Below are 14,837 nucleotides of genomic sequence, written 5' to 3'. Positions count from 1 at the left end.
ACCTGATAAAGTTCAGCAACGGCAGTAATGTGCATCTTCAATGTAAGATTGGTCATAAGCAACCACAGAACATATTTTACAGTGAGTCTCCCGGTTAAGCAGGTTAGTAGTCAGTGTGTCAGTTTTAACCTTAAACTGAACTTCCCTGTAATGGCTTATGCCATGTTTGACTGTGCCTTGGAAAGGAACAGGCACAAGCAGCAGGGGAGACTTTATTTTTACATTTCCTTTTCAGTTACTTCTCCAGCTACCACCCTCATTTCCACCTGTTCCCTAAGCAAGTTACATCCATTAAGCACACCCACTAAATATCAAATCAGTGGTATAGAATAATATCTTGCAGAAAATGTGAATAGCTGGGGGAGCAGATTGCAGCAGTAGGAAGTTTGTCATATCTGAGTTCAGTCATGCTGTCAGTCTACTCTAAAGAAACAACTAAACATAAAACACAAGGTGGGCATTGTATGTTCCTGACAAAACCATATTACACTCAGACTTGAAATGATCTTCCTAAAAGTAACTCTTTTCTTTCCAAAATTTATTTTAATTTGAAGTAAACAGAAGCATAACTTCATGTTTCTTGAAACTTATTTTAGATAAAAGAAAGAATTTTGTTATGACTTCCAAGGCAAGGAAATAGTAAGGATGCTGGGGACCATATTTTTGTTTGGGGATCAAAAAACCCAAGATGCAGTGACATCAACAAGTAGGATCTAACTGGCATTTGAAAAATGGAACATATCATAGCTTCCCATGATCTGCTGCCAACTTGGGACTTGTGAAAAATCAACTTATGTGACTAAATATGAATGGCTGAAGTTTAAATTTAATCTCCTATTTTGAGTTTGTGAGGTTGGAGTGGTTTTTTAATTAGAAGCTATTCACAGTACCTCGTAGGGACCTTGACTTATTTATTCTTTAGGTAAAAAAATTAGAAACAGTGTATTATTTCTAAAAAGACGTTTACTACCAATACAACCAATACAACACATACGTCCAAGTTTACAGCTCACTACCAGCCCAGCTGCTTTCCATGCAGGCAGAAGTAGTGTATACAGTAGCAACTTAAAAGACATTCAGGAATAAGTAGTTACTCTGTTCTCACCCTTTTCCCCCTTCTCTTCACTCCTTCTGCTCTCTACGGAGGAACTCGGAGGCAGGAGGGCCGTGCCCCCTCTCAGACTCGGGGGAAGCCGCTTTCGCCCCCCGCGGCTGACAGGGCGCGAAGCCCTGCCCGCCTCCATGTTCGCTCACAGGAGGCGCTTCGGCAGGGCTGGCCCCAGCCCCTCCCGCTCCCCGGAAGGCCAAGTGCAGGGCCCTGGTTGAGGGGAAGGACTATATCCGCACTCGGACAGCTCGGGACCGACGCCCGGGGAGGCTGTCGGGCACCTTCCCCGACGCTTGGTGGCCGCTCGGGGCGGCCTTCTCGCCGCTTCTAGGCCGCCGCCGCCTCACGGCTCGCCAGAACCCGCCTCGCAGCGGCTGCCCCACGAAGCCTCTCCCGAGGGCGGGCGCCACCCCTGCTGCCCCATGCTGCCACTCTGGAGCTGCCCGCGGCCGCCCCAGCCGCCCCCGTCAGACACCCCCTCTCATCCCCGCGGGGCACGCCGCCGCCCCCCAGCGCGGGAACAGGCCGCATATGACGCGCTGCCGCCGCTGCCCCAGCCGCCTTTCTCCTCCCGCCGGCCGGTGCACCGCCCCTGCGCGGCCCGCCCCCGCCTCCGTCTCCTCCTCCGCCCGCCGGGCCCGCCCGGCAGTGGCGAAGCCTCCGCGGCCCGCGGTGGGCGGTGAGTGGCGGCGGGGCGGGGCGGGGCGGTCAGAGGGCCGGGGCCGGGGCCGCCCCCGTAGGGCGGTGGGAGGTGCCCCACTTGGCGCCTCGCAGCCTCTGGAGCCACTGGGGAGTTTGTGGCCGGGAGTCCCCGCTGGTGATTTCGTCCTGCCGGACTCGGTGAGCGTCTGGGGCGGGGACCTCCGGCAGGACGGCCCGAGCTGCCGGCCTCCCTCTGGCCCGCCGCCGTGCTTGGGGGACGCGCTGGGGTTCCCGGCCTTCCGGGGTGGCAGCCGCCGCCCGGGCGCCCTCCGGCCTCACGGGGAACGAGGCCGAGCCCTCCGGCTGCCCCGCCGGGGGTTGCAGAGTCACTGCTGGCAGCTGGGCTCGGCCGGCCCGGGGCGGCGCGGGCCCGCCGGTGCCTCCCGGTTCCCCCCCTTGCCTTCGGAGCTCTCCCGGGCTCCCCAGAGTCTTACCCCGCCTCCCGCTGGCAGGCTTCTAGAAGCAGCCCTACAGCTAAGCCGAAGGGCTAGCCTCGGTTCGCGCCTGAGCCCGCAGTAGGGAAAGTTGGCGGCGTGCTTTGCGGGGCAGGCGGGGGGTGACCGGGGACGGGAGCCCTTCTGGTGGCTGGCTGCCGCCGAGCTGGGCCTGCTGCGGGCCCTCGGCCGGGACCCCGGCCGGGACCCCGGTCTGGGGTGGGGGGGGTGCGCCCCGGGAGCCGGAGCCTGGCACCGTGGGGCTTCCGCTCGTCTCTGCCGAAGCGCTGAGGTCAAGCTTAAAACCAGAGGTGAAGTAACTTTTGTGTTTGTATAGTGGTTAAAAATACTCGTGCTGGTTTAGTGGGAAAGTATTTTAATCTCTTGTGTTTTCCTGGGATTGTTTGAAGCTTGACTGAACTCTGTTGGTTTATTTATAACTTGATGTAGAAACATAATACAGAAATGCATTTACTTGTATCAGTGAAATATTTTCTGGTTCAGGGAAGCTTAATTTGGGCAAGCAAGTTGTCTGAAGTACAAAGAGTGTGTCTTACAGTAGTAAGTGTACTTACAACACATAAGTTGCTGGTGCTTGTAGCATCCTGCTGGGATTTTAGCGTCTTTTCAGTGGGGGTAGTTGTTGGCTGAGTTGAGCAGTGGATCTTTGGTTTTGGCTATACTACCTTCACCTTTACAAGGGCACCTTTAGGTCAGTATTCTGAATGTACAGAATTAAAAAATACAGTTTGTAAGTTTGTAGCCAGACACCCTCTCCAGTGTTCCTTGCAAATTGTTTAACTTGAGGGGAATTACTTTTAAGCACCGGGAGCGCTATGAGTTATTCTGTGGTAGTAGCATATGCCTGCGCCTTGCTGCTGCCTGTCTTGTAAAAGCTGAGTTTTCACTAAGCACTTTTATGAAAGTTTCCTTATTTAAGGAACTTTATAATAGAGAACAGAGATCCTCACATCATTTAGGAGAGGGCTTACAGTGAAAGTTAAAAGGCCTTCTCTTGTAAGAAACTGTAAGACCTCTCCCTTCCTGCCTTAGTGGGGTTTTTTTTTTTGTATGAATACTATTTTTTTGTATAGTTGGATATAGTAGTAAATAGCTTATTTTTGGATTGTATGTATTACAATTGGAAATGGCCATAAAGAGCATCTTTACTGGTGTCCCTCACCTCATTTCCAGTGGCAGAGTTTTACATCTCCTCCTTTGCCTTCTTACCTTTCTTGTCTCTCTCTGTTGCCTGATTAGGTGGTGGCTGTGAACCAGGCCCTTGATGCATAGTGAAATTTTTCTATCATTATGGACACGTCGGTACTGTTCTGTAAAAAGTTAGGGGCTAGTCTTTATTTCTTGCATGTGTAAGTAGAACATTAGATTCAAAGTAGTTATTTGTATCCAGTATTTATAGGATTGATTAATTCTAGTGTTTATCTATACTATCTATACTATCAAAACCAGTTTTTATTTAGTTCATAGCAGTGGCTATTCTGGCACAATGCTATATGTGGTCACTCTTACTCAACAATAGCTGCTCATACATGGAATTACTGAAGAATGTATAAATACATCTTGAAGTTGCTGTCAGCCTTCTTGCTCTTTGCTATGCTTTTTGTTTAACTAATTATACAAGTATATTCAGATTTTAAATGTTTACTCTGGTTTTATATTGTAACCCTACTACCTGATAATTAATCATTATTCTCTTCTTTTACAGCTAAAATGAACTCAGATCCTGATCCCCCCTCAAGTCCCTCTCACCCCCAGCTGCATCTTGGAAGGTCCCAGCTAAACGCTGCTGCTGTGGACCATAGTGAGAACAATCAGAACTCGGGACCATCTTCAGGGGATAGTGCAACTTTTTCTTCTTCGGTTCCTGGCTACTCCCGTAGCAGGGAGAAAGCTGAAAAAAGTGGTAAATATGAAAGCAATTTCTGTGCAAAATTGGCTTATAGTAAACTTTGGGAGATTATTTTGTGTATATGTATTCTAAAATCTGTTTAAAGAGACACTGTAAAGTAGGAAAATAACTTTCTCCAGTTTATTTTAACCTGTTGTTGTGGAAGAGACATTTCTTCTGCAGCTTACCCCGTGCATATGTTCAAGTTTTCCCATCCAATTTTTATTATGCGTACAACCCAACAGGAAAGGAGTCTATTTGAAAAATTGGCAGGAAGAATTAAATTTAATTTATGAAAATATTAAGGTTTTGATTTAATTTCTTCAGTTGGCTACATTGTGTGCTAACTCTAGCTTTAATATGAATTCTGATGTGGATGAATAGATACTACTATAATGTAGACTGAGGGAGTAGTAAGCTGATATGTGAAAACAGCAACAGAAATGAAGATTAGCAGGCAGATAAGAAGTTGGATTAAGAATCATGATACACTTTGAAAGGCAGAATGGTATTATTTTTCCCCTCCCTGCACTGTGAAGCCATTGAGTTTCAAAGATTGAGAAGACTGACGGGATGAGAGAAATGTCTTGTGCAAAAGGTAGAAAAAAAAATACCTGGCTCTTGTGTTCAGATGCTGAGTTCAAGTTTTAAATTCAATTTGTAATCTGACACTTGTGCAAGAAGGTCTTGTGTTTGAGGTCTAGCAAAATTACTACTCCTTAACTTTCTTTAAAATTGGACTTTTGATTCTGAAACTGCTTATGTGCTTGCCCTTGCATTCATAAATGAGTCACTCTATTGAAGGTAATAAGGCTATCCATGAGTTTAAAATTATTAAATGTGTGAATATCTACATGGCGTGTATCAGATGCAGCTGAGCTCTGCACATAGTTCAGGCCAATATTGTGGCTGTGTTAGCACATCTACTGTTTGCATCTAATTCAGAATTGGCTGCTGCAGTGTTCTGGGTTTTTTGTTACTAAAAGGCACGTTCCAGATGGAGGTATCATTACCAACTTTGTCATCTCTCCCACTGTGAAAGTATTCGGAGATGATGGAGAATTGACACTTCTAATGTTAATTACATGATTATTAATTCAGGATCAGTGCTAACAGGTGTGTTTTCTTCCTTCATTCTCAAGTTTCTTAGTATGCTTCAACAGGCAAAGAATAGCAGTAGTATTAGGATGGCATGCAGTTATCTTGGTCTTTGTTATGACTGAAAGAGGAAAACATAGGTTTCTGGTGTCCACATTCACGCAAGATTCTGAAAATACAAACTGTCAATCTAGTGGTGGTTTACACAGATTCTTTCAGGTATTCTTCTCTAGCCAATTTGGAGATTTTCTTACTCTGTATCAATATTGGGCTTTTTAAAATCATATTGATTTCTGTCATGGCTCTCTTTACAGGCCTGTGTACCCTATGCAGTTTTGTATTATAGATGCTTTTGTTTATAGCCTTGTAAAAGAGGACTTCAGAGCACTGATGTATTTCTCCATTTCAGTTGTGACTCATCTGTTCCCATGAAAATCTTCTCAGTGCCTGGTGCTACTGTCATTGCCCTTTCTACCCTCATCTTAATATATGCACGTGTTTAATGCTACAGAATGAGATACTATTGCCGTTGTGTCATGCTGGAGTCTCTTAACCAAGATTTTATTGGATTTAGATCGCAAATGCATTTGATAAGATCATGTTTCTTCATCCAGTATTTTCTTCTACGGTTATTTTGGTCTGATGTTATTTGTCATAATAATAACAGTTTCTACTGTGAGGGTGATGGAGTACTCGCACAGGTTGCCCAGAGAGTTTGTAGACTCTCCGTCAGTGAGGATACTGAAAAGCTATCTGGACATGGTCCTAGGCAACCAGCTGTAGGTGGCCCAGCATGACCAGAGCAGGGTTGGAGCAGATAGTGTCCAGAGGTCCCTTCCAACCTCAACCATTCAGTGATTCTTGATTTATTCTTGCCAACATATCTGTATTTCTGAACAGTGCTTTTTCTTCCAGTCTCTACTTACCTATACTGTGTTTAAGGCTATAGCATCAACATGAATGTTAAGTAGTTTATTTCCTGGAAACACCCATCTCTTATTCCTGCAGCATGATCCATATCTTGTAGCATAATCCAGTAATTTAATGAATGCCCTGGCTCTGACTCAGTAAAGCACTTAAGCACACACTCATCCTCAGCTGCACAGGTACTTCATTTGTATCGAACTCACTGTAGGTTTTTTCTTAGCAATTTTCAATCTATCTTCTGCTAATATATCATTAGGTAGTGTTTTTGTTAGTCCTTGTATATTTCGTTTCGCAATGGGAAGAGTGCTTTGAATTTATTGTGGAAATCAAATCTGAATTTAATGAAAAAAATTTCAGTTGTTGAGCTTGAGATGACTTATAAATGTTGAGGGTTTTTTGGTTTTAAAAAAGAAAAGGTGGGTATTCCTATTTCTACTCAAAGCCCTTGCGTTCTCTAGAAAATTTCTGTTTATGTAAGTTAGGGTTTTGTGTATGTGTTAGGAATAGAATAAATATCAATACGTCAACTCTCATGTTTAAACTAAAAAAAAAAAAAAAAATAGTTGCTTTTTCAAGGATGCTCCTGGACAGGACGTTTATTAGTGAGCAAAGCATATGCACTACTAATTAGGACTTCTGAAACTTTAAAACCATTGAGTCATCAGTATTCATGCAAGCAAATTACAGGAGAGTTGCCAGTTGCTTAAACACAAAAGTTCTGTCATTATTTTAGTAGTCTGTGCCAAGAGGAACATAGTGGATAGTGAGGAAGACCAATGGCTGCTTGCTAATGAAATCTGGTGAAGTCTGTTGAAACACTGACTCAAATCTCCTGACACTTTTTTTTTGCCTCCCAGGTGCACAGTTTCTGTCCAGCTGCTACATACCCCTTTTTGGTATCTGTATTTCATCCACTCTATGCATCCTCCTTCCTTGAGATACAGCCCTAAAGCAATGCAAAAAGAAATAGCTCAGATGACAGTTCTGGAGGTCACAACACCAGATTCTCCAAATAGGCTTAAAAACATCATTCTTGTTAGTGGATCCACTTCCTCTATGTGTACACAGAGCAGAGCTAGGAAGAAAGGACCTTCAACATACTTAATTAGCGTGTGAATATCTGAATACTGCTGCTAGTAATGTAATGTTTTTGGAAGAGAGACATGAATCCACATTCCAGGTAAGTTTTCTGTTTTGCTGGGCTAGAGAGCAGCTTTCTGTGGCCCAGTGGACGTTTCACTTTTGGTTCAGATGAAAAGAAAGCAGAGTTGAGAGAAATTTCTCACAGTACGATAGTGATCTGATACTTGCCTGCGATATTTGGATTGAAGTAAATGCTTCAAGTCAGCCATGATGGTAACTTGAACTGGACTGTCTGTCACCCCAGGTAACACCATTTCTTGTAATGCTTAAGTACTTTCAAGCATGTGAAGTGTCTTACGTAAAAATGGACTGCCTGCCAGTCAGCAGGTAAGAGGATGTCCTAGGATAACAGAGAAATCTGGGAGACAGTGTGAAGTTAATGATCTTTTATATGTGGATGAAAAAGATTTGATTTGGGGTTTTTTGCATCATTCATGTACATTTGCTAGCCAGTAAGGTTGGAGAGGCGGAATCACGTAGGAATTAAGAGGTGAGAGTTTGGGAAGTTTTTGACAGCATTGTAATGCTAAGTTGCAATGCTCGAATCTTTTTGATTAAGGACTTAATTTTTGTTCTGTCCTTGTTTTTGCTGTTAAGGAAATATGCACAAATATCTTGCTCTGAAATTGAGAACATATGGGGAAGGTATTTGTACTGAGAGCTTTGCAGACAGAAATAAATTTGTTACGTTTTGTTTGTAGATGTGCAGAGTTCTGCTTGTACTTAAGAAGGTTATGAGGTGCTTTTGTATCTCTTGGAAGAAAATTATTTTATAAACTGCGTGACTTAGAATTTATAAATAGTACAAAAAAATTCTTCTAAACAGTTTACGATATATTGTAACAATGTAAAACAGTGTGTCTCCAACCCATTGCTAAATGATAGCTAACAAATATGGAACCTCTTTAATTTACAAATATTTTCAGAGTGTTAACCTCTTCCACTTAAGGTTAAAAAGAATCTTTGCTTCAAAGCTCTATTTTAGCACCTATATGTCTTCATTTTCTGGCAGTTTGCTTGTACACACTAACTCTTGATGCAGAGTGAAATGTTTGTGCGAAGCCTGAAGAAATCTCACAAAAATCTTTGATTATTAGAAGAGGAGTATTATGCCTTGGAATATTAATTACTTAAAAATTTATCTGTCAGTTTACAATGCCCCTTCAAATTTTACCTGCAATTACTCAGACTTCTGGAAAGCTCATTTGCCAAGCATTGCTGTAGGGGAGAAAAGATTCTATCTAAACAAAGGTTAATGACTATTTTCAGATAAAATTTTGGGACGTCATCATAGTTGGTGCAGAACAATGGGATTTGGCTTTCTCAGATCTGCTGCTATTGCTGTCAATAACCTGCTGGTGTTTTTACCATAGGTAGGAGTAGTATTAGACACCCATATATCTGAGGAAAGATTATCCATCTTTGCCCCTTTCACTGTTTGAAATGCATAAATGTTTTCTTTGGCTGATAACAAAGATACTGATAACACTTTTTGCATTCACACAATGAACCTGATTAAGAATCCTAGAATCATAGAATGGTTTGTGTTGGAAGGGACCTTAAATGTCACCTAGTTCCAACCCCCCTGCCGTGGGCAGGGATACCTTCCACTAGACCAGATTCCTCCAAGCCCCATCCAGCCTGGCCTTGAACGCTGCCAGGGATGGGGCATCCACAGCTGCTCTGGGCAACCTGTTCCAGTGCCTCACTGCTCTCATAGTGAAGAATTTCTTCCTAACGTCTAATCTAAATCTATCTATCACCACATGCCCTTGTAAAAAGTCGTTCAGCTTTCTTGTAAGCCACCTTTAGGCACTGGCAGGCTGCTGTAAGGTCTCCCTGGAACCTTCTCTTCTCCAGGCTGAGCAGCCTCAACTCTCTCAGCCTGTCTTCACAGGAGAGCTGTTCCAGCTCTGATCATCTTCATGGCCCTCCTCTGGACTTGTTCCAACGGGCCCATGTCCTTTTATGTTGGGAACTCCAGAGCTGAAAAGTGCCCTAGCTCAATCTTCTTCCACCTTCCACTTAGGAAGTCAAAATAATCTGTTAGTTTATGATGACAAAATGTTTGATCTAGCATAGTCCCAGAGTGTTAGAAAGGTAGAAACGAGCAGCCAGAGGGTAGAAGGGGAAGAACTATACTCACATTAGTAGATTTATGTCATGAAATAGAGGCTCTGTAAATTGTTTGGTGCTAAGGACTCAAGGTTCCTCTTGTACACATTTAAAAATTTAATCTAGTGTTTGGAATATAATCTGTTAATTTAGTTTCCTCCAAAAGGAACCTGGTGTGTTCCACTGTGCAGGCAGAATGCATTAGATGGAAAGAGTTGAAAAGTTAAAAGCACATTACTCATCTGAACCAGTTCTCTAATATAATGTATCTGCATTCAGCAGCAGCAAAAACTGGTAACCTCTGGAGATATTTTACAGTGGCTTTGGAGGAAAACATTTGGAAGTACCTAGTACCTGTACATTCATCTTCAAATAAAACTGGAACAAATCCCTGCTACACTACAGTACTCTTGAAACTCATGCTGCTAGAGGGCCCTTTGCAGCAGCAGGCAGCACACTTCATTGAAAAATTTAGGTGAGACTGAAAACAGTAAACTGGGAAATGAAACCAGTCCTTTTCAAAGTCAGTTAATTATTAGAAGTGCTTACTAAGCAGGGTAAGGCTCTGTGGACTTGCAAAGCAATTGTCTTGGGTCTTTTTTAAGGGCCACTTTTGATGGTAACCTAATGAACTGCTAGAGTGTGTTTGTGGTGAAGAGCTTAAACTGCAGAACTGCTGAAATTCTCTTGAGCATTGTCTAGGTTCTTATGATAACTTTAGATCTTCCTCTACAAAAATATGTGAGCTTGGTGAGGTTTATCTTTCTTGCATTGCTTTTCTGCAGGTTGTGGGTCCATTGTTGTCGTGTCGCCCCCCCCCCCCCCCCCCCCCCTTTGTTTGGGTTTTTTTTGGTGGAGAAGGTTAATAATGATGATTATCAACTGAGAAATTACAAAAAGCTTGCTTATTTTTAACTTTCCAGTTTTGGAATGTGTTAGATTTATCACAGCTAACCCATAAAGGATTTAATCAGAGATGCCTGTATGGAAAAAGCAGCAAGGCTGTCTCATTGGTTGTGTGTAAAATTATTTTAATGACTTTAAATGATCATTGTACAATAATAGCTATGCTAGAAAGAAACACCTTTTAAGAATAGTTTTCCCCTCCACTTTTAAAATTTATAGTCTCTATAATATCGTCATCCTTAGTTTTCCACCTACATGCTTTTTTTTCCTTTGTTTTATTGCTCTCCTGACAACTTGCATTCATTTTGTGGGGGTGCAGGTTGCTCGCTTTTCAACTTAATGCTATTTGATGACTTGCAGTTGTGGTATGACTAAGACTGTTATCATATCTACAAATGTATTGCTGCTCCCAGAGAAAGAAAAGTTGAGTCCTAGACTTCAACACCTCTGTAAACAAATGTTATTCTCCTCTCTCCCATCCTTGTTATCACCTTTAAAAATAAAATGTCTGTCAATGTATGTTAATACAAATATTTTCATTTGTTCTTGGGGCAAGTAAGACCATCTTAAGATCTTAACCATGGAAGTGCATGGAAGAAAAACATGCAATGTACTCGTGATTGAACCAGACCCTTACTTTGCAGTTAAGATAAGAATCCAGGAGGCTTCTGAATAAATGAAAAGATTCAACATTTGCTAATAAGCAAATAAATATCTGAAGTTAATAAAACCATTTATCAGAACAATGGTGTTTGTAGCACAAAATACTTCTCCAGTCTCTTCCCCTGTGTCATTATATTCTGTATGTACAAATCATGCTTATGATGTGGTGCCTAATGCCTGCTTGCTTTTTGAGTGGAATATCAGTCTTTCCAGAAACTTTACTCCTACATAGGTACTGCACACAGTGCCACTGGACTCTCGGAGCTTGTGGAAGTGAGTAGGATGATTTCTCCAGAGACTCAAACTGGCTCTGCTGAACACCGAAAGCTCAACAGTACGATCCAGGGAACACATAAAAGCTATTAGAACCTACATTTTTTGTTACAAACAACTTTTTCTACAAGCACACTGGTAATAGACAATCTACCTGTGGACGAACAGTTTAAATATTTTTCCTGAAAGAAATCAGACACCATTAACTTTGGAGGTATGCTTACATAGCATCTTCTAGCTAATGAAAGGATTTCTATTTTGCCATTAATATGTATATGCCTTCACTTCTAAGTATGTCTGAGATTCCAGAAATCTTGTTTCATAGTGAAAACAAAATCTAACAAAGCTGTATGCTGTTCCCTGAAGGTTTTGAATTTGTTGGGTTTTGATTAACTTACCGGACTTGTGCTTACAGAATGAACTTTTTCTGAAAAAAAAATCCTGTGTAATACTCTTATCAGAATTACCACTATACACTTCCAAAAGGGACTGGAGGCATTTTATAGGATGTGACTCCAAAAGAAATACCTTCTAGGGAGATTTTGCACATGTTGATAACCATGGACAGGCATGCCCTTCAGCTTTCATTTTGCTACTTTTTCTTTGACTGTTGCTTGAACAAATACACCTGCATTATTTACTTAGTATGTGCATGCATTCTTGTTGCTTGCTTCCTACCTAATGCTATAAAATCTTGGTATTTCAACAGGGTAAAATTTTCTTCATACCAGCAAATGAACTATTGCTGAGAATCTGCAAGAAAATTATTTTCTATAGCTAGTACATTTAATTTGTGAACTTCTTAAAGCAAATTCAGTCGTCTAATGTAAATTTACTGCTTCATGTTCGTGACAGGCTGTTATTTCTGATGTTTCAGTCATGCTTTTAATTTTTTTAGTAGCCCAGAAAGACCAGATGTTTACAGTAAAATCCTAGCGTAGTTTTGAACAGTGTAGTAAGACCTCTACTGACTTCTGTTCAGAAGAAGTTATAACAGTTTCTCTTTCTGACTCTACCCCAGCAAAGGTAGATATTGGAGGAATAGAGAACAAGACTACTGAAAGCTGAGGAGTAGGAGACAGAATTCCTTTACAACAGTGGTTTGAGAATCCCATTCAGTTGGCCAGAGCCAAATGACGCCAATGCTTCAGAGCAGTCTGCAAATAGAGTTTTTGCAGGTGGGTTGTCTTTAGAAGCTGGAAGCTTAATTTTTTTTAAGAAGCCAAGCAATGCTTTTTCTCTTTTGGTTAATTTTAGCTTTGCTCGACAGAAAGCATTGAAATCCAGCGGACAGAACATGTTTTGGGGCCCTTAAATGTAAACTAAGGATGAAAAATTAATGTTAAAAAATGACTGGCTTCCAGCAAGCTGACTTTCCTTGCGGATGTTTATGGTAATAATTAAGGTGATATGCATCCTTTCTGTGCACCACCCGACCTTCCTTTGGGACAAGATTTATAGCATGTTTTTGAGCTGTTACTGGCTGTTTCTTTTTCAAGCTAATCCAGTGCTGGGTTAGATAGCTACAGTTTAATATAAACTCTGGTTTTGCTGATGAAACTTGTGGTACAGAGTGCATTTATAAATTAATGATAGTAGAACAGTTAGACTCTATCTGCAAGTACTATTTAGGAACTTTTATTATCTTCATGTTAAGTATGGAATAAGTTTATATGTTGCACTTCAGAGGCATGTTTTTGTGGAAATATCTAGACATGAAAGATATATTAAAAATCCAGCTTCATGTTCATCATAATGAAAGTCATGAAAGAGGCTTTTTCGAATACAGTAGCTAATCTTGTGTCTGTATTTTCTGTGTCATGTCTGTCTCCACCTGCACATTTATTTGTTCAGCTTACCTTGTGGAGCGTGGTGGGAGAGGTGGAGTTGAGCAGCAGACATAGGTTGTTTATATCAGTATCCTCTCGAAGTAAAAGTGAGCAATTTTCTTTGTGGTTCAGATGATACTGCCTTTCACATTCAATTGCAGTAAGGCCTTCTTGCTAAAGTGGTAAAGTGATGTGTGTCTGAGGCTTCAAGTAAGTAACACCACTGTGCAATGTGACAAAGATCAGTTCAGACATCAGTACGCTTCATGGTATATGGAGAATTTGTTCATGTGTGGGAGAAGATGTAATGTCAAAGACTACTTTCTTTCCTCCCTGCTCCCACCCCAGTGATTTAGCTGATGGAAAGACCTGTGGATGAAAGCTTGTTCCATACTACTCTTCATCGAGCATGTAAATTACTCTTGTCAGTTAATGACATGGAGCTGAGGGAAATGTTTGACATCCTGTGACTTCTTATAAGTACAAAACCCGCTTATATTAAGTAGTGAGCTTACTGGATAAAGCTAATAAAAATACAAAGTAGTTTTTTTTTTTTTTTCTTCTTCTTCTGGATGCTATCCAGCTTTATCTTCTCTCCTACCTGAACTAACAATGGAGTGTTACTGTTTGTGAACTGTGTGTGAAGGCTTGAAGTTGATACCAATGCTCAGTATTAATATTGGAGAACCTGAATGGAGACAGGCTTTTTCAGGTTCAGATTCTTGTTACCTTTTTCATGAGAGTCCTTTACATTATTTATAATACGCCTGTTAGACCCAGGGAGCTGTTTCTAAATGCAGTGCTAGTGCTGTCCTTACTTGATTTTATTCATATTTTACTGAGATGTTGAAAGTGTTCAATAGCAGCTGTTTCTTTCTCAGAATGTTCTTTAGTGCCTTGCAGCCTAGAGACTTCCTTGTGCAGTGGTAAGCAGTGACATCTTTATATTTGATAGTGCTTTCTGGGATTTTTCTTCTACCCTTGGTCTGTCCAGTTGCTCTTTAAATTCATATAAATATTTGACATTGGCCAAATACTTTTAATCTGTTGATACCCTTAAGTTTTCAGATTTGGTAAGACATAGAATAGTCTCTCCATTTACCTTCTCCATTTTGCAAATTCTTCATATATCTACTATCATTCTCCTCAGCTTCTTCCCAAGGTTAAAGGCCCTGATAATGGTATCTTACTAGCACTGAGCTGGTTTTTTTGGGGGGGTGTGTGTGTTGTGAAACTGTGTGTTACAACTCCAAGGTTTTATTATGGGTGTAATAGTTCAGAGCTTATCACTGCGTTTACAATGATAAGCTGTCTTCTTGGTTTGCATTTTACTGCATTTCTTCTGGCCTATTATAATTTAAGCAGTAATGAAATCCCTTTGCAGGTTTTGTTTGGGGGTTTTTTGCAACAGTTGCTTCTGAGATTATTTTTTTTTGGCCTGTGTAACACAGAATCATCAACACTCAGTCAATTCCTTGTTGATCCTCTTTTTTTTTTTTTCATTCACTGGATAATATAAGCCTTATTGTATATCTCTGTGTGTCTAAACTGATAATCTTTTCTCTAAAAGAATGAGAATTTTATGTGTTCTGAATTTTTTAGTTCTTAATCTCTTACTTATTCATGTAACAGCCTACATTGTTCAGAGGAGTTCTGTGAGGACTTACTAGCTACCTTTAGAGATAGAAACATGAGCTGGATTCACCTGTCCTTTAACCTTTTGACTCCTT

The 14,837-nt window shown here is 41.3% G+C and overlaps 1 protein-coding gene across 2 annotated transcripts in view; it reads left to right on the top strand.

The window, feature by feature from the left end:
- The first annotated feature begins 1,814 nt into the window (after window positions 1–1,814).
- WFS1 (wolframin ER transmembrane glycoprotein) overlaps window positions 1,815–14,837 on the top strand; it is a 34,327-nt gene continuing 21,304 nt past the window's right edge. Inside the window, exons 1-2 of one of the 2 annotated variants that reach the window (XM_080373423.1) lie at window positions 1,815–1,948; window positions 3,971–4,168. In XM_080373423.1, the coding sequence (XP_080229549.1) occupies window positions 3,976–4,168 (193 nt within the window). In that variant the 5' untranslated portion in view covers window positions 1,815–1,948; window positions 3,971–3,975. Of the gene's footprint in view, window positions 1,949–1,979; window positions 2,556–3,970; window positions 4,169–14,837 lie in introns of those variants that run through there. The other variant, XM_080373424.1, reaches the window with a different exon arrangement.

The sequence above is a fragment of the Falco punctatus genome, assembly GCF_963210335.1.
Source record: "Falco punctatus genome assembly, chromosome: 1".
In the NCBI taxonomy this organism is placed as follows: Eukaryota; Metazoa; Chordata; class Aves; order Falconiformes; family Falconidae; genus Falco; species Falco punctatus.
The sequence above is the reverse complement of the archived record's forward strand: the minus strand, read 5'-3'. Positions and strand labels throughout refer to the sequence as shown.